This window comes from Prenolepis imparis, unplaced genomic scaffold (genome assembly GCF_030444845.1).
Source record: "Prenolepis imparis isolate NDT839.2.m4 unplaced genomic scaffold, iyPreImpa1.0 SCAF_8, whole genome shotgun sequence".
NCBI lineage: Eukaryota > Metazoa > Arthropoda > Insecta > Hymenoptera > Formicidae > Prenolepis > Prenolepis imparis.
The window spans coordinates 7,856,193-7,877,768 of NW_028141166.1; the positions used below are offsets into that span (position 1 = coordinate 7,856,193).

The 21,576-nt window shown below is 33.3% G+C and overlaps 1 protein-coding gene across 4 annotated transcripts; it reads left to right on the forward strand.

Moving 5' to 3' along the window:
* The first annotated feature begins 799 nt into the window (after nt 1-799).
* LOC145940048 (salivary peroxidase/catechol oxidase) lies at nt 800-20,094 on the forward strand. Of its 4 annotated transcripts, none has more exons than XM_083044854.1 (13): nt 800-1,059; nt 8,685-8,822; nt 9,296-9,611; nt 9,855-10,072; nt 13,591-13,767; nt 14,237-14,433; nt 14,594-14,777; nt 14,863-15,205; nt 15,293-15,449; nt 15,906-16,079; nt 18,014-18,212; nt 18,295-18,400; nt 18,495-20,094. In XM_083044854.1, exons 2-13 carry the CDS (start codon nt 8,696-8,698, stop codon nt 18,580-18,582), a joined length of 2,286 nt encoding a protein of 761 aa, XP_082900980.1. In that variant the 5' UTR covers nt 800-1,059; nt 8,685-8,695; the 3' UTR covers nt 18,583-20,094. The 4 variants fall into 4 exon arrangements, with proteins under 4 accessions (XP_082900980.1, XP_082900978.1, XP_082900977.1 ...); XM_083044852.1 differs by lacking the exon at nt 800-1,059 and adding an exon at nt 3,052-3,471; XM_083044851.1 differs by lacking the exon at nt 800-1,059 and adding an exon at nt 5,320-6,336.
* The last annotated feature ends 1,482 nt before the right edge of the window (nt 20,095-21,576 follow it).

The window sequence follows — 21,576 nt, forward strand, 5'->3', positions numbered from 1 at the left end:
ATTTTTCCTAGTATATACAGATGAGTGACGCTTTTGTTTTAACGACGTAGATTTCCTACATACTAAGAAATATTGATTAAATCTGGGATTTCACAATTACGTGTTTTTCATTAAAGCAAGTAATATATTCCACCGTTTTTTCCTTGATTGCCCTCATTCTCGTTTATAATTATCGCAATTAAGATATTATTAATTTCTGGCATCACATATTTTCAACTAATATCCTTAAAAAAAGTATAAATAAAGACATAGACAAGAAAGAATATAATATATATATATATATATATATATATATATGAATATATATATATATATATATATATATATCGATTATATTCATTTTTTATTTATTTCGTCGTATTTACTATTATATTTTGATCAACGAATTTCATAAATGTAAAGAACAAATTGTTCAACTTATTAAAATTAAATTAAAAATATATTTTATATTTGTAATTTGTGCTTTGTATAAAACGATTATTAGCTAATCCTACTCAACAACTGAAAAATAACAAAAGCCATGTCGTTAGTAAAACGATAAAAAATTCTTATCTTTATATTCAAAAAACTCTTCTAATATTAAATGCATCGCGCGCTGAGTTGTGTGCTATTAATTTATAATTAAAATACAATTAAAGTCGAGCCCTTTGTTTACGCAGTTGCCTTCTACGAATCGTATCTCCCTTTCTATGTGTCGTCTACATCTTTTCTTCCAATTTGTCATCGTGGCGTCATCATGTTCTCGTCAATTTCTCAAGACTATATAAGCGCGTGACTGCATCACAAGTCGTGATAACTTTTCGATCCGAAGTAAAGCTTCGACCCGGAACGACCCTGCCAGCATATCTTCTCGTCATTATCCGAAAGCGTCACAACTCGAGATAATTGTCGCTTTCGAGTACAAAAAAGGAGATGCAACAGAGGCGATGTTGCCAGTAATCCTGGAATTTGTACTAGCCGATATAAAGTGACCGCGTTATTCGACAAACGAATCAGTTTGTCTCGTCAACAATATCGACGTTCTCTCGTGAAGATATCAGCCAAAGAATATCGTTCTGCGTGAGTACGCTTACTTATATAAATACATCGAATGCGTTTCTCGGATATAGACGTAGTATGGGTAGGTGCACTCGAAACGATTTGGTGGTTGAAATTATGTGTAAATGAATAGTAATTTCTTGTGTGTATAACGTGTATTGTGCTGAAGAGTAGAATTCTGAACGATTATATTTTAGTTTTTATATTATAATTTCGATAAAATTGTATGTAATAACTTTCAAAAATACTGGACATAATTTTCAAATTTTGCAAGGTAAGCAATTCTTGCGATGCACGCAAAATGGAAGATATTTTCTTCTGCTTTAATGAGATACAGGCAATAGACATTGTTGAGTACCATAACTCATTAGCATTGCGTATCAATATATGAAAAAAAAACCGGTTTTTTTTCAAAATCCGGATTTGCAGCTAATTAACATAATCCATATGTGCATAAAAATAGTTTTAAAAAATCCAAGAGAGACAAAATTTTATTTATAAATTATTTATATAAATAATTTATAAATTACTTCTTACATTTGTCGAAGGATGTTTGCATAAAAAATTAATGGTTACTTAATGTTTAAATTATCGTGTCATATTCAAATTAATTCTCATAGTCAAAAATTAATTTTACTTTTAATTTTACTTTTAATCTATAAAAGCTTCATAATTTTCTTACACATATCCCATATTCAACCTTAGAATTATATCGTCTATATATAGTATAACACAATGCCTAATATGTTTAAAAAAATTCAAAACAGCTTAGATACCCGTTTATTATCATTGTTTATTATCATTGTTTGATAAATGTAATTTACTAGAGAGTTGCAGTTTGTGTCTTTAGATGCCTCTGTATGTATTGATTATATTATAGTTGCATCAGGCTGAAATTTAACACTGTTATATGTTCTCCAATTTAATAAAATGTTTCTTATAAAAAATTTGTACTTAATAGTTCACTTAATAGTGTACTTAACAGTTTTTTTAACAACACACATTAAGAAGTATATAAAAATCATTAAATAAATATTATAATTTTAGTTTTAGTATTAATTAAAAGGAGTTACATTTATTTAAAGAATAGAGCTCAGTTATCATTAACTCATCAATTTTTATACATCTTGAGTATCAAAATTAAAAAAGAGAGAAGAAAATTATATTCACATTTAAATTCAACAAATTGAAAAACATACGAGAAGAAATAAAATAGCATAGCCGATGCAACCGATTTCTTTAGAGAAAACAAGATGAAGAAGGAAATAGGGAAGGGATCGGGGTCCATAGAAACATTACACGAAATGGTTCACCATCACGTTCGTATCACGTGCTAGTTTAACCGGCTTAGGTCTTTACCGCTTCTTGTTATTCTCAACATTATGCGAACATCTGCAAAATACTCGGATAAAGATTTAATTTTTCTCGAATCTGCTTTATTGTCATTTCAACTCACTTTTAACGATAATTTGAGGATCGAGTTAATTTCACATATAAAATTTTTTTGTCTTCAATTTTTCATCTCTCTATTTAATTATTCCACTTAAAATTTTAAGAATTCTAAGTGAATTAAGCTTTCATTGAAAATTTTGAAATTGTTGTAATTTGAAAAAACAATAAGATTTTATCTTTTTGTATCCTAGAAATTTCTCGAATTTTATTCTCAAAATGAAAAATTCCTTTTTTAATTGCTTGTAATTCAAAAATGGTTAACGCCTCATTATTTTAAGTAGATAAAATCGATTTTAAGTTGACCAAAGAATCTATACTCTATACCATTGAGATTGTTTCATTAAAAAAATGTAGCTCATTAAAAATACCGCTATCTTTTTAGTTGCATCCCTATGTTTAGTTCTACAAGCAATCTACGCTTTCTATGTTTATGGTGCAAATGTGCAAATGATGCACACCTACGCATACGCACATGCACAATGACTTTCCGAATGATCAAAAGGCGCATGCGTTAAGGGAGGGTGAGAAAACTTCGATCGACCGAGTAAGAGTAGGGTAGGGAAACCGAATTCTAGTCGATGCGGCAGAATCAACTGCTTCGTGCCTGAGCTCCGCGTTCATTCCCATTAATTTGACATATAAAAGAAATTCAAACGACAGTGTCAACGTAGAATTTATTCGTTCGTAAAAGAGCCCTGAAATCGCGATTTTTTAGGAGCGCGAAAAAAGGGAGTCGCGCGAGCCGATATTCGAGTATATATTGATCCGGGGTGGATTATATATATAATCAAAGTGCGCGCCGCATATTTCTACGAGGAGTAACCGTGATCATCGGTGTAACTTTCACAAACAAGCAGGGCTTCTCCCACGGCCCTCTCAACATTTATTCCGGAGGGAAAAAGATGGGAAAGAAAGGTGTTGAGGTATTCGACTGCGTACACGACTATCTGCGAATAGAACGCTGCAAGAAATCGTATTTAGGTAAGCTCGGCACACGCGTTCGTCGACCTGAACGACACGCGGCGCATCATCAGTGAACGTCACGATGAAAATTCTGCGTTGTCATGAGAAAATACTCATCAATTGTTAAGAACCGATCTGAATTACGTTAAAATCCAAGAAATAAACCGCTGTGCAATTTTTAGTGAAAGATATTTCTCTACAACTCGAATATGATAAGCATCAGAGAATGTCTTTCAATCTTGCAATTAATATCTTTCAGTAATTTTTTCAAAAAATATAAAGCAAAGTGAGAATTAAATCAACGTCATTAAATTAAGCGAATTTATTATTCTTAAAAATCATTATCCGTATATTTGTTTTTAGATGCGTATATAGAAATACATCCATTGACTATATATAATTTGTGTCCAAATATTTTGAAAGGCGAAATCTCTAATTATTTTCTTTTTATTTATCTTTTCAAATGTCAAATGTGTCGTATGTGCAAGTAAAAAATTATAAAGTAAAAAATGAGAAGAAAATATACTACGAAAGCGTTTTTTATTTAGTTTGTCTATTCCATTAATAATTTCAAATATAGCTACCAAACAATTATATAAATGATTGTGATAAGTTTTATACAAATAGATAAAAAAAAGAATATCTAAAGAATGATTATCTTGAAGTACGCAGTTTGTTCAATCTTATATTTTCTACACATAAGTACAGACATCGATCGATTCATTCTTTTTATAAATTCTCCTTTGACTGACCTCAACAGTTTTATTATCAAGGTTTTGCTCAATCGAACGAATGCCAGAAGTTTATACAATCTATCATTTGTATTATCTTTTATTGACAATGATAATTTTTAATTAAGCTGTTTATCTTTGCTTCGCAAATCTCATAATATACGGTATTATTTTGCACGCGCGAATCATTCAACAGTAATTTAATAAATTTGCAATTTAATCATAGGCTTATTGAGCCAATCTCATCAAGTGTGATACACATGTAAAGGAATTCTTTTCAGTGCCAGATTAATATATAGAAATGCGTTGTTCAAATTTATCTCTTCTCAGTACACAAAGATATCGCTGATTTTTTTAAAGTTTGTTTGTCAACATTGAAAATATACATATATGCATTATATTAAACTTTTACTAAAGAAAAGGCTATCAAAATTTAATAAAAAGTACTAAAGTTTAATGGAAAGAAAAAGAGAGAGACTTATGTCTTTTTTTGTACACCCTATATATTGCTACGGCGAAAGTAATGGAAAAGTACTGGGAGACCTATAGGAGATTGCACGGAAGTGATAAAAGATGTAGTTCCATAAGGGAATCTATAAGGTACATAATATATATAAAGACCCTTAGAGATACATGAAAGTAAATAGACTAAATTCCTTATCATCTTCTCAAAAGTGTATAGATTTTATATAATATATTCTGTATATATTATAAAATTCTGTTATATTATATAAAGTCCAATTTTGTTATTTATTGTATAATAAAAGTAACATTGTACTTTTGCTGAGAAAAAAATAGATATAATAAAAGATATTGACATAAATATTTTTTTAACATGTTTCTATTGCTTTTATCGTTTCTAAGATAAGATGCATTTGGCTATAATATTCGTGAGTAATAACAGCTGCATTCTTTGTAACTATAATATAATTATAATAATGTGAAATAAATTCCTTAATAATATTAAAGACGATGATAATATAACAAATGCACATTTAGCTAGCGTAAAAAAATACAAGAGGGGCAGTATATCTAAAGTAAATATATTTCCATATTTTTTTGTATTGCATCTATTTAAATATACCGTAAACACAAACACATGGTTAATAAAATAAAATGCTAGATAAAATTGATGAATTAAGTATTATCAAAGGAAGAAATACGGTAATCTTACGGCAGTGCTCCGATATAGCCGGCATACAACGGGATGGAGAAAAGGAGGTGGACGAGCACGTGCTCACCGAGTGATAGAATTCTTTTTGCAAGCTAAATAAAGTGACTCATTCTTGGTGGGGAAGTAGCGAACCAATGGAAGTCAGCGCGCGAAGTGAGATGAACGAAAAATAGCGAGGGAAAGAGCGAGCTGGAGAATACCTTTGAAGAATCAATGTGCGTAGCGTGTGCACGTGATCGAGAGAGACAGCTAAAATGAATGAGACAGGGAGAGAGAGAGCATGAATGGAGCGAGACATAAAAGCGGAGCCGCGTATAGCTATATGTGAGGGGAAGCGAGATGAACGATACTCTGTATATCGGAGCAATTCAGTAATGTATCTTGAATGTATCAGGGCCAGGGACAAAGCGATAACGCGTTTTTTTCGAGAAATCAATAGATATATGAGCATTTTAATCAATCACAGCAATTTCGCATACACTCACGTCGAGCTTGAGATAAAAGAGGGGGCGCGACAGAGATTGCTCGCGTAAATAAATTAATGAACGAATGCAAGAAGGCACTTAGCGAGACAGAGAAGGAGGAACGGAGAGGGGAATTCGCGTATTCACGGCACGAAACTCCGTCGTTGTTACCGTCATCGAAGTGCGTTTCTGTCGGTCGCCACGCGTACACCTGACGCAGGTGTATTAGCAGAAACTTGTATCGTTTTCTTATCGAGATCTATATATAAATTTCGACATTTGCTCTCTTAGAAAGCCGGCGAAATCGCGCCGATTCGCGTAAAGAAAACAGAACTGTGAGAACGTGCGCGAATTGTCCTGACGATTTATTTAACACGAGAGAAAACGACAAATCGTCTCATCTCGCTGCATCTGGCTGCGTTTTGTCGGAGAATGTTTCTCGTCGCACCGGTCGACAATAATCGTTGGGTCTACGCGATGCACGGATTAGAGAAGCCTATGGATCATGTGCCCGGTAATGATTTATCAGGTGTATACTTAGACGTATCGATAGAGAATATGTATCCTTGTCTTAAAATTGGAAAAATATATATAAAAATATATACATATATTTAAAAAAATCTATTCAAAATAATCTATTCAGATTGCAAATTTTGAGATGATATGCTTAAACACACACACAGTCGCGAGAATATATCACGTTAGATCATAAATACATCAAATATGAAGTAGAGAAGTAGATAGAGAAACAGGTAGGAGAAAATGATATTTTCTTATATATTTTTTCTCGTTTCTGACAACACGAATTAAATCTGTTTACCAGAATATGCTAATATTAGCGGCGCCATTACGTCGCGAATTTTGTTGTTCACGTATCTCGCGCATGAACGTTTACATTTTTAATTAGGTATACTGTTTTGTCACGCGATAAAACGTGCCTAGAAAAGACTTTGCATGATAATGTTGCGCATCGAACAGCTGCAATTTGCATATGTGTCACGTATCAACAACGTCGTCAAATTATAAGAATACTTTTTTGTTGCTATCACTTTCGAAATCAAAATAAATAGTTAATCGTACCGGTCCTAATTACGAGAAGAATATCAATTGTAATATATTATCAGAATCAGAGTCCAACTATCTTAAAAGAAAATCATATAATTAATATAATCAATTATCAGTAATTTAATAAAATGCTATTGTATATTAATTCTATATTATTTTAGTAAATGTTATCATTTAATCTATTTCTCTCTCTAAATTGTACAAATTTGTTAATTTTTTAAAATCCATGTATAATGATTACATAAAAATATCTAAAAATACATAATCACATGTTCGTTGTATCCAATATACTATTGCAGAGCATTCAGGGACAAATTATATCCATTATAGACAGTTAAGTTAATTAATAACCGCTATTATCTAATTTCGGTTTAATCTTCCTAAGATTCTGAACGGCCGGAAATTTCCATTGCTTTGTCACCGTCGTCAAAACAATCATTATATGCGATCATGGAGAAGGAGCATGTTATCAACATGATAACGAATAAAATTAGCCACGTTTGGCCATGTGTTACGCGCGTGAACAGTGCGTGTTTACCGCATTAACGAGATACGAGTAGGAATTGCACACATAGATACACACATGCTATTTCACTTATATAGTCTCGCGAAAACACGGTCTATAAATAACCGACAACATACACGAAGGTCACAAATGAACGAAAAAATATGCCGCTTATTATTTAACACGTGCATCTATTACGTAAGCATTTAATTAACCCTAAACTTGACAGTGCACCCTATAAAATGCATTTCTATTTTTCATACTCTCTCACGATTTCTTAATAAATTTATTTATACTATTGTTAAATCTCTCTCTCTCTCTCTCTCCCCGAGAGATGTTGTGGCACGTCATCTTTAAAATGTTGGCATTATTTATTAAATGTTTCATTCTTATTTGTTGAAATACAAATGCATTTCGTTGCAAGTTTATCGAAGTTATATGTTTCGTTTACTCAGCATCGCGTTGCACAAAATTTAATGCCTCGTGTAGAGTATTGTATATCAGGCACTAACAAAACATGTTGACAATAATAAAAGAAAAAAGAATTTAATTTTTCAACGATTTTCATTATGAGAAAAACATTCAAATGACGTAAGTCAATAAGCGTTTCACTGTCTCGATGAAAATTTTTTAGAATATCTGACATTTCAGTTTACAAAAACCAATGAGAACATTCAGCGAGCACGTGAACACACAAGTGTTTTTATCTTATTACGAATGAGAAAATAGAAGTCTCTCTGCTCCGAAGAACAAATTTACATACACGTGGGTGTGTTTTAGATGCGTTAAATATAGTCAGCGTTATTATATCAGATGCTTAGAATAATCAAACCGGACTAATTATATTTAATCGAAGTGTTGTAAATGATAAGAAGATTGCGTTTAACATCAACATGAGATAAGAATCAAGATCCGACTATCAGGCACATTTTCATAAAGATGCAATGCGAATATGACAGATGATAAAAAATGTATAATAACCAACAATTTCATTAATATAAGTATATATGTATGTATTATGTATGTATTATGTATGTGTGTATGTATGTATATCTGGTATGTATGTATTCGTTAATAGGACGAGAGCCAAACAAAGCGCGGTGACATCTTTTCTCGGATGTGAGCTACGTGATATTAATATAACATTTTCATTCGCGATCAGAGCCAACGAAGTCGCTCTCTTTGCGCCGCGCGATAAGTTAAAACGCAGTGCGAGTGCGTGAGTCACATGTTGAGATGCAGAGAAGAGCATCTCGTTTCATTGATTTTATTAGTCATTTCGTTTTGTGCAGCCGGCGGTGTCATGGCGGGATCCGTTGCCACTTTGGCGATCCTCTGGGTGTCCCTGCAGACGATGGGGTTCCTGGGACATTCCCATTCGATCGGCACGCACAAGCTACCCGAGTCACTGCAGAATTATCTTGCCAGTGGTAAGTGTCCACCGCAATCGAATTTAATTAAAAATTTCACGTCGCAAAACACGAAAGGTCGAAGAAGTAATTTTAGATCCCGCAATATTCCATAAATACATTGATATAAATCTCGGTTGAAATTAATGTTGCATAAGTAATGAAGTGTTAAATTGTATTTCTATAGTCTTTTTTTGAACACATGTTTTACGCATGTATTACACTGTTCGTTTTATAAAATCGCACGTTTTCGACGAAGAAATAAATTCCTAATTTTAACACTATTTCGTGTACTATCTATTTTTGGACTCGCGTCGATTTAGTAATTATTGGAAACCGTCCAAACGTGAACACGACAACACTCGATCGGTCTTATTTCGAAACGAAGCTGAACGTCGAAGTCTAACAACACTTCCCGGTCGCGTTTTAATTTGTATTTTATACTGCATGGTATTTAAATTATAGTTCACTCATTATCTCGGAATATTTCAAAGAACCATTTTCAGGATTACCAACTATTAACTACGGCTCCGGTGCTATCGTGGACACGAGCCGTTTCGAAAACCGAAGATTCCCCAGGATCGATGGAGCTACCTTGAACAACTCGATCGCATTCGCGCAAACGTTAGTCAATCACATGAGCACTCTCGAAAGAAATATCGCGAACGCCGGTATCGAACTCGAGGCGCAGAGTCCGGCTCAAAAACAATTTTTGGACTCCTATCCTTCCGCGGATGCTTTCGAGAGGAGCATCGATGCCATCATAGCGATGAAAGCATCGTCGTATCTTGTGCACCAAAATTGCCGAAGGTACGTTTTGATTAATTAATTGAGATATATTTTACAGCAATTTTTTATCCTCGTTAATCGTCAAAGTTTTTGATCGATATTTTCAAGGATATTTCGCTGTACAAATTATGGATTTTATATTATCACAGTACATAATTTACATATTATCAATCATTATTTTCGAATTGACGTTTTCTTTTCCTCGCGGACGGAAATTTAATATTAATCGACATTCGTATCTCAATTAATTTAATTTTCTCGCAGGTTCGGTTTAGATAAAAATGACTGCGCCCGCTACATATCGACGCTCGGTCTACAGAGCACCCCGCTCGGTGAATCTTGCACCACGATGCATAGCGTGGAATGCGATGAAATATCTAAGTACCGCAGCATCGATGGCACTTGTAACAACATTGAGAATCCGAGCTGGGGCAGCGCGATGACCGCGTACACCAGAGTTCTATTCTCCCAATATTTCGACGGTAAGGGTGTCTCCTATCGTGATCGCGCTCCTTTTTTCTCTAACCCTCCCGCGCCCCTGTTTGTCAACGACATTAGCTCGCGATATGGCATCGTTCTCTCATCATCTCGTCCAGGCTTGAATTGCATATCGACCGCCGCGTCGTTATATTATTAGGGAAGTAATTGCTGATCGCGCGTCACACATCCATGTACTTTCGATCCAGTCGCGAAACGTAAGCAACCCCCGCGCGCAAATCGAACACCTTCCCTGGGATCTTGCACGGGACGAAAATTTCGTAACGGGGCAGTTTGTAAACATGCGCGCTTTTTCTCGTAAACTTTTTCTCGTTAATTCTTGTGTGGAATAATAATCGTACAATTATTTGCAGCCTCTGAACGTTTGGCGCTCTCCTTTCTCTTCTCCGCAATTCTATTTAACCCCAGCCTATCCCATTCCTCGGAGGATTATTTGCCTCCTGTAATAGGATCAGTTTCGAGCGAGACAAGATTTTTTTTCGATAAAGTAAATCGCAATTGCCAAGTTATGCGAGTTTCTCGAATCAATAGAATACGATAACGAGATACGTCGTAATGGATAGAAAATTATAAGATTGCGACGATTACAAAACATTGAAAGTGATTTTTTATCTTGATTACGCGCACTAACAATAAGATTGTTTACCGCGAATAATAATCGGGGTTAGGTAAATGTTGCTTTGGGCGATGCTCGTTCGCAGTTGGATATCGATCGTTACGTGCGTTTCGAGAAAACGTAGCGATGGACATGCGTCATCGCGACAAAGTACGTGGTGATAAAAATTCGTACTATTTAGTCAACCTTGTAGATATTTTCATTCGAAAATAATAGTTAGAAATAACGACGGTCATGCAACGGCAATTATGTATTATCTGCTCGGACAGTCGCAGTGAATAGTGATAATGGATGTGTCATAGTATGGTTTTGCTAACGCAGATAAAGAGGGATGTGTAATTTGTTTTCACTCCACTCATGTTCACTTAGGGTCAGATAAAGAGATATTATTATCTTTTTTCTGTGGACTCGGGAGATTCTCGAGCTTCTTGTTACATGGAACATGTATTTACCGACACATCGCATTCCCCGCGTTACGTCAATGTCATTCATGTTGATGCATTAGCTTCCATGCCTTGCGCGCTTTTTTCGAGATATAATAGATTCATTCTAGGACACTTGGAATTTTTTCGCAGCTAAGCGTTTAGTTAACACACTTTTTAATCCCCCCAGAATACGAAGCATACGAGTTGAAATCAATAAGAAAAACTAGGATAAATAAAGATGATAGTCAATTATAATCAATAATGAGAGAGAGAGAGAGAGATCTATTCTTATTTTAGGAATTAAATGCTGATTGTTACTAATCGGGACTTATTGTAGTCTGCAGCGTTAAAATCAGAATAAAATATTGAATTTAATGCATTAAAATTTAAAAAATGAGAATATATTAGAATATAATAAAAATTATCTTTTATCGAAAGAATGTTAAATATGCATATGAATTCGATATTTTGCAAATATCATCTGTATGATAGCAACAGTTACGTATTCTATTTAATTATCGCTATTCGTAGAAAGCAAACATACAAGATAATCGATATTTTTATTATAATATTGCGCGTGGAAAGTTCTAAGCTATAAATAGCGTAATTATTAGAAAGTATTAAAGAATATGCATATGAAAGAATTTGCATTGCGGAGAATTTACAATAAAATTGCGAATAATTTGCTCTCTGCGATTCGTATCATGACGCAATTTTTTTCGTGTCCAATATCGTCTAAAACTTACCGATTAGAAATCGTTTCATTTTTTATTTTTGAATCCGAGTAGAATAGCGTCTTTGAATTGTTCAATTTCATCACGAACCAGCAACCTCGATCTACTAACCTACCTATCCGACTTATCACCTCCGTAAAACACATATGTGTGTATATGTATATGTACGATATATAATACTACATATATACAAACATGCATATAGTATATATATATATATATATATATATATATATATACGTATATATATACATATATGTATATATAAACGTACACGCATATTGATCCTTGGGCGCAAATGGATAAACGTTCGTCGATTGGCTTAACAAATTATATTCTGTGATTTGCATTACAGTTGTTGTGCGATAAGGCACATAGAGCATAAAATGCCTGAGTGTAGCAGTGAATAATACTGCCTACAATAGGGTGCCCCGGTTGGGAGATTCTATCCAGCAGTAGAAAATGTGTATGTAAACTAATTCGGATATACCTAATAATGTATCATATTTATTATGTAACACTAGTTCGAGTTGTTTTTCTGTTCAATTCGCGCCAATACGCGGCTCTCGCGAAGGTACCGAGCGATGGGACTCGACTTGGGAGTCATATATAATCTAACAATCACTATCTATCATATATAATCTAACAGACATTCTAATTATATTTGCCGGCTAATACATATCTCACGCATCTCCAGGCAAAATAGAAGCATAGGATATTCCTAAGCTTAAATATTATATTTAATAAAATAGAGATAGTCTTCATTCTCACATATCGCTTGAATTTTTCATCTTTTAACAATCACTAAAAATTGCTCGTAGAAACATTTTTGTTACACTCGCGGCAAAGTCTCAAAATATTTTAAAAAATAGTATTTAGAATCTTCTCCCAGTTCGGTTCATTCGTTCGAACGCCTTCAACGATCATGTATAGATAAGTTCGCGAAACGTTTCTGCAAGCGTTCTCGATCCGGGCGGCCGTAATTTCGATGCGTCAATTATATCCGATCGTTTCAACACAATCGCGTCTCTGTCACGCTTTAACAGCAACAACAAACGGCTCGTCATTCGACAACGCATCAGAACGTAAAAATCGATGTAATCGAAATACCTACTCGCTTTGCAGCACGAGATTTAGGATTCTTCAGGGACCGATCAGCGCCAGGAATTAAATTAGTTGTCGCGAATGAAACGATACAATTAATTACATCAGCGATAATAAAGCACGCTTGTTTATGATTCGTTTCGCACATGTTCGCAAACGAAATTACTCCCCTGATCGTTCCCTGTGTAAATTTATCGCGCGAGCAAGACAGGTAAGCGCAGTTAGGATCTCAAGATTAGTACAGTCGGCGATAAACTTGCCTATTTGTAGCTAGAACAGAATATTTATACGCAGCTATAGACATATTCTTCTAATCTCCTCTCGTGCTGCACTGCCATCATTTTAAGCGCGCGCGCGTATTTCAGCTCGCTAAAATCGGAGTAATCACAATGATAAGATCTGTAATATCATTTCAATATCTCACAGCTGATCATTTTATGAACTGTATCGTATCGTTTTCCATTATGATTTTGCTCTTACGCGATTCGATAATTATGATTTATTCTGTCTCGCGAATGTTCGGCGAAAGCACTACGTCGCGTCAAAGTAGCACTGAATTACTCCGATTTTGCGATTTTGTACTATTTACGCGACAGAAGTCTAATGTTCAATTTGGGAAGCAGGCATCCAAGAACCGAGGCGTGTTGGACAAACGAAGAAACCACTGCCAAGCCCGAGGCTCGTAAGCGTCGCTTTGTCCACTGCGAATGATCAATCGGATGCTAGCAGAACATTAGCCGTAATGGAATGGAGCCAATTCATCGCTCACGATATAGCTCACACCCCGGTTCGTAAAATGGGTGAGTGAATTTTTATGGATAAATTTAAATGTTTTTAAATTTTAGATCAGCATAAATCGCGATTAATTTCTCATTTCCCTTTCTAAAAAAGGCATTATAAGGCATATTATTTAAAACATATTATATTATTTTAATATTTATAACATATTATTATTTTAAAAATTAATTAGCAAATTAACTCTTTAATCAGCTGATTTCTGTCAAAAAATATTAATAAAGTGTTAATTTGTTAATTAAATTTTAAAATAAAAATATGTTATAAAAATTAAAATAATATAATATGTTTTAAAACATATGTTATAATTCCTTAAACTCGATTAATATTTTTGACAGTTATCAGCTGATTTCTGTCAAAAATTATTATTGAGATATAGAGTTGACATAAAAGTAAGTGTCAAGTAAATCTGTAAAATATGTCAGTCTTTTTCGTCATAATTCGATTGTTAAAGAAATTATTCCTTATTTACAGTCTCAACTGGAAAACCGATCTCTTGCTGTCAATCTGATGGAGATACCCTGTCACCACGCCATATTCATCCAGATTGTTCTCCTATCAGCGTATCAGATCGCGATCCCGTTTATGGTGAACATTACATTCGATGCATGAATTATGTTCGCTCTTTGCCTGTCTTAAGATCGGAGTGCACTTTGGGACCAGTAGAACAGGTACGGGATTATTATTTTTCGATTCCGAGATTATGATAATTAAGCATTTTGCTTAAAAAAAAATATTTTTAAAACTCAAACCACTACTCATTGTCAATTATAACTGAGATTCACACAATTCATTATATGAATAATAATTTATAAATCTATATATTTGCAGATGAATCAAGTTAGCCACTTTTTGGACGGTTCAACGATTTACGGATCTACCTTGAAGAAATCTCGCGAGCTTCGCACTTTTGAAGGTGGTCATCTTCGCGTAAACGTGCGAAACAATCACGCGTACTTGCCGAGAGGAGATGCCGAACTCGCGTCGCAATGCGGAGAAAATTGCTACAATTCCGGTACGTGTCAATTTCATTTCTATACATATCGTATATATTTGTTATGAGACAATTAAAATTATTTCAATAAATATACGTTTACTAGGTGACGATCGCGTAAATATTGAACCTCAATTAGCTGTGATCTACACGATCTGGCATCGCGAGCATAATCGTATCGCCGATAAACTTGCCAAGTTAAATCCAGATTGGTCGGACGAAATCCTGTATCAGGAGGCTAGGCGCATCGTAATTGCCGAGATTCAACATATTACTTACAAAGAATGGCTACCCGTTTTACTAGGCAGAAGATACATTCGCGCCGTCGATCTCATCGTAGGAAATAGTTACAGTCGCAATTATAATTCTGACGACGAACCGTCAGTTAGCAACGAAGCCGCCACCACAGCCTTACGTTTCTTCAATTCATTAATGCAAGGAAAACTGAGGTAAATAAATTATAATGGAAAGGATATAATTTTTATAGAATAAAAATATATATACGGCTACATTTATGACTCTTTCTCTTATTACAGTTTACCGGATAATTCTCGTCAACAGAACAGAACGTTGAATCTGGCCGAGCACTTCTTTAATCCGCGCGTAATCGAATCGGACGAAGTGTTTGACGGATTACTTCGCGGTCTCGCTACTCAGACTAGTCAGAGAATGGACATTAATCTTATTTCAGACGTAAGTGCGATGTCAAACATCCATTTTTCTTTCCTTTATACATAAATGCACAGAGAATTTTCTCTTATTGTTAGAATTTATTCTGAAAATCATGATAATCGTGGGATACAATATGATATATGGAAGAAATTTTATGAGAATTTCTCTGATTAATATTTATCACAATAAAAATAATAATATCTATACACAATAAAATATAAAACATGTTTGATTAATTTTACTATGCAGTTTAGTAAAATTAATCAAACATGTTTTATATTTTATTGAGATAGATATTATTATTTTTATTGTGATAAATATTAATCAGAGAAATTCTCATAAAATTCTTTCCATACCATATTGTTCCATGATTATCATGATTTTCAGAGTAAATTCTAAGAGAAAATTCTCTCAGTGTGCTGATGATAATACGATCGAAAAGAATCTCTCATAATAATTGTCACTTTTGCATTGCAGATGACAAGCAAATTATACACTAGTAATGGCAAAAATTTAGGTTTGGATGCTATCAGCTTAGATATCGAGCGTGGTCGCGATCACGGCTTGCCAGGATATAATTATTATCGTAAATATTGTGGACTTCCTATCGCTAGAACCTTCGACGATTTCTTAGATTACATTCCTACAGAAGTAAGTTTGAAAAATGTTTCTCTCTCGTATTACATTTAACATTCTTAACGATGCAACAAATCATAGATACAATCACTGGCGGATCCTGGGGAATAGTTTTGGGGTTAAACCCCCCCCCCCCACCCCTTGCAAATTAAAAGAAACAGTTTTGCTGAATTTGTTTAAAAAATATAAATAAAGAAAAACAAACATTATAGAGCTATCGACGTCAGGAGATCCACTAGTGTATATACATATATAAGTATAAGATACACTGTAAATTATACTCATTACGCATTCAAGGAGTTAAGTTTAGATTAAGTCAGACATAGGACGAAATGATGAGATAATTTCATTGCACGAAAATATAATTAGGTGAAATTCTTTATATATCTCTATATAATATATATATAATATATATTATATAGATATAAAGAATTTCGCCTAATTATTTTCATGCAACAAAATTATCTCATTATTTCGTCCTATGTCTGACTTAATATATACTTAATTCCTTGAATGCGTAATGAGTATAATTTACAGTATATCTTATACATACATATTGTATATATATTATATAGATATAAAGAATTTCGCCTAATTATTTTCGTGCAACGAAATTATCTCATCATTTCGTCGTATGTCTGACTTAATCTAAACTTAACTCCTTGAATGCGTAATGAGTATAATTTACAGTGTGTCTTATACATACATATTGTATATATTATATATATATAAAGAATTTCGTCTAATTATTTTCGTGCATGAAATTATTTCATCATTTCGTCGTATGTCTGACTTAATCTAAACTTAACTCCTTGAATGCGTAATAAGTATAATTTACAGTGTATCTTATACATACATATTGTATATATTATATATATATATATATATATATATATATATAAAGAATTTCGCCTAATTATTTTCGTGCATGAAATTATCATCATTTCATCCTATGTCTGACTTAATCTAAACTTAACTCCTTGAATGCGTAATGAGTATAATTTACAGTGTATCTTATACTTTTATATATATATTTTATATATATATTATATATATATATATAAGTATAAGATACACTGGAAATTATACTCATTACTCATTCAAGGAGTTAAGTTTAGATTAAGTCAGACATAGGACGAAATGATAAGATAATTTCGTTGCACGAAAATAATTAGGCGAAATTCTTTATATCTATATAATATATACAATATGTATGTATAAGATACACTGGGAATTGTACTCATTACACATTCAAGGAGTTAAGTTTAGATTAAGTCAGACATACGACGAAATGATGAGATAATTTCGTTGCACGAAAATAATTAGGCAAAATTCTTTATATCTATATAATATATACAATATGTATGTATAAGATACATTGTAAATTATACTCATTACACATTCAAGGAGTTAAGTTTAGATTAAGTCAGACATAGGACGAAATGATGAGATAATTTCGTTGCACGAAAATAATTAGGCGAAATTCTTTATATCTATATAGTATATACAATATGTATGTATAAGATACATTGTAAATTATACTCATTACACATTCAAGGAGTTAAGTATAGATTAAGTCAGACATAGGACGAAATGATGAGATAATTTCGTTGCATGAAAATAATTAGGCGAGAAATTCTTTATATCTATATAATATATATATATATATATATATATACACTGGCGGATCCTCGGAGATGGGGGGGGGGGGGGTAAACCTCCTCTTGCAAATTAAAAGAAACAGTTTTGCTGAATTTGTTTAAAAAATATAAATAAAGAAAAACAAACATTAAAGAGCTATAGACGTCGTTGATCCTGGAATAAAAGCTAATCATGAAACCAAAAATATTAAATAAAATAATTTTGCAAACCCCCCCCCCCCTATTATCGACGTCAGGATCCGCTAGTGGATACAATTATCAATTATTATACAATCGATCGATTATTAGATGGTGAAAAAACTGCGCTCAACCTATTCTCATCCTAACGACGTTGATCTTATTGTGGGCGGTATGGCAGAGAGATCGACAGATGACGGCATGGTTGGTCCAACTTTCCGTTGTCTTATTTACGAGCAATTCTCTCGATCTCGACGTACCGACAGATTCTTCTACAATTCCGCGATACAACCGCATCCCTTCACGCCTGGTAAGCGCGTCGACAAATCTTATGTATTCCGAGTCATATATATTATTGTTTATTTCTAATTAATTATTTCTCTTTGTTATAGAACAATTGGCTGAATTGCGTAATGTCTCCTTAGCGCGACTATTCTGCGACAATGGTGACAACATCACTCATATGCAGCGCAATGTATTTCTCAAGCCTCAAGCAGGGTAAATATAATTGTTTCTGTGATACAATTTGAATTATTAAAATATACCCGAGATTTCTATTGTCTATAATATCGCGCCTGTTTGGATATTTCAGAAACGAATTGAGACGCTGCACGGATTTCGAGACGATACCGAGCGTGGATCTGTTCGCCTGGGCGGAGAGAGCGAAAGCGTATCGTTGAAGTTCTTAATTAATTGGCTGGTCACACAACAATTGCATCCGTTCGCCCGTAGACGTAATGCGGATCTAAGGAGGATGTGGTTTACGGGAAGCGAGCGTAGAACTTGTGCAATCGCGCGGGAAAAGCGATTGCGTGAGATTACGTAATAATCTCATCAGAATCGTCAGAAGTGTCGCAATGACAGGTCAGATATCGCGCTCGCCACGATGAAGCGATAAGGACAGTACAAGGCCGAGCAAACAGGCGAAATCACGTGACTAGTCGATTAAGAAAATATCCAGCAGCCGGAATAAGGTTGAAACAACGATGCATACGCGAGCTAAACTGCAGATGAACGAACGGTGATAAACAATCGATTTTCAGCTATCAAGAGAACCGTATCATCATAGAGTTCGTCATTCTGTTAATTGAGTTAATAAACATTCTGCTCATCATTCTGTCACTCGCTCGCAGGATTGTATTTCACGACAGTCTGATATTAATATAGTCTGATATAGGCGCACACCTTGTAGATAGTCTGGTGTATCTGTGTTGAGATATATGTATGATATTGAAAGAGTGATGGACATTACGAGCGTATTAATTAATTACGCTTATGTAGACGATCGTATTGAGTCGAGGCTTAAGTTAAAAGTACTTAGCGACTGTTCAATTTGTGATTATTTAGAATAAATCAATATATGTATATAATATAGTTTTTATCTAAGCGATAAATTGCAATATTGTCTCTTGTTAAAGAAGATCGAATCTCGATTAAGAAAAAGAATACATTTTTCATTTTTTTTTAAATAATTCGCAAAATGGATAAAACAAAGCTATAACTGAAAGCAATAATTTATTTATTAAACGGAAGATTGATGTTATAACAATTTTTTAATGCCCTAAGCCCTAAGGCATAAGTCTGATAGATACATCAAAACTTTATCACTTTTTATACAGTTTCGTATCGATGTACTTCGTAAACGTTTCCGAACGTTTCAATAAGGCACGATGCTTTCGAAGGATTTTTGAAAACTTTTGCAATATCTGTCAAAAATATTAATTTGGCTCGTAATTTATAATAACTTTGCAACGATTTATAATTTATAGCAATATAATAACGGATTTTTATAAGTTAATTGTTCAATTAATTTTGTTATAGTCTTGTAAACAGAAACTTATGCGAATATAAGTTACATTTTACCAAGTATGTAAAATAAATCCATTGTGTTTTATAAGTATATTTTCCAAAATATCCTGATTGAAAAAGACTTAAAAACCAAAACGACAATCTTGCGTTCATATCAAATCTTAATTTTTTTTATAAATTTTGATTACGGAATACTATGATTATATTTAATTGGAATACTACTACTCATATGTATATTTAACTGGAATATTACTACTTATTTTGCCACGATAATAAGGGCATTTATTGTTTAACATTTCAAAACAATCGCTACACGTTTTTCGATAATTACATGGAAGAAATAAAATGTCCCGTTTGTTCAGATAGCAAACTTTACATATTAATTTACTGTCTTCTTTGTCAGATTTAGTTTTTATATATTCAATAGATTTAAATCCTGCTTCCAAACATGTCAATTGAAGGTCTGAGTTATCGTGCACTAGCTTCCTTTTTTCCCCCTTAAACTATAAATATTTATCTTAGAACTATATATTTTATAATTTAAATATATAATTTAAACATAAAAAAATGCTCACTCTCTTTTGAGCATCGAGACGTTGAAAATAATCCTGTCCTTTAATTTCGAGTATATAAAAGCATTTATATGATTCCAAAAATAATGCTTTTCCCAGGGATCATCGCTATATCGTCTAAATCTATCAAAGTTAAATCGCAATAAAAGCAACATATTTGATCTAAATTTCCTGTGCAATAAAATCCCGCCTCCTCTAATGGCTCCTTAAAGTTCGTTCGAGAGTATGATGCAAAACTTTGAAGACGAGCTTGATAAAAGCGATATTCAGGATGCTTAGCTCTGTCTATATTTAAACTCGTCACGTTCCATGTCATTATAAATTTTAATATTAGAAACGTTTTTATATCTTCTAGATCAATTGGTATATTGCAAGAAAGTTGACGAATAACTAAATCTGCACTTGGAAAAAACAATTTTGTGATTTATTATTGTAATAAGTTTTTGCGGCCACTTGAATATTTTTAGATGACACTCAAAACATTTAATTAATTTATTTTGATCAGTAAAATAAAAATCAACTACCACAAGTTTTGGTTCAGGTATTACGTACGATATCAGGTCCAATTTTTAAAGCTATCAAGTCTGGCAATTTTACATACACGATAATCAATCGTTATGCATATGTTATATATGTTATATGTTATACTTGAAAATATGTCTTTTGTTTGCAGGTTTGCAAAATCCTACAATTTAGCAACAACTATTTTGTTTTAATATATGTTATATACATATTCCACGTGTGTGACCTTAGAGAGCCAACATGAAAACGCATAACCTACAAGAAAAATAATTTTACAGAAAAAATATAACACACGAGATTTTATATTATTAAAATTCAATAAAGGAAATTTTATAAAGAGACACTTTTTTGTATGTCAATAGAAAACTACGTGTACAAATTAGTATCGATAAAATAAATATTCTATTTGTATAAAGTACGTACCTTATTTTCACGTCATAAATTCACAAGATGGTGTTGAGGGTGCCTATTATGGTTTTTGGGGTGAGTTTGCTCACGGGCTGAAAATTACAAAAGCGAGAGATTCACTAGATTTCGACAAATAAAAACGTAAATAATCTAGTGAATCTCTCGCTTTTGTAATTTTCACCTCGTGAGCAAACTCACTCAAAGAACCGTAATAGACAGAGATACAAATTTTAAATGGCAAGGCATAAATACGCGGTAACGGACAAGTCATTTAAACAGAAAAGTTATACACACACATATGTATATGTGTTTGTGTATATATATAAAATATATGTTTCGATGTGAGCGATTTTATGTGAACAT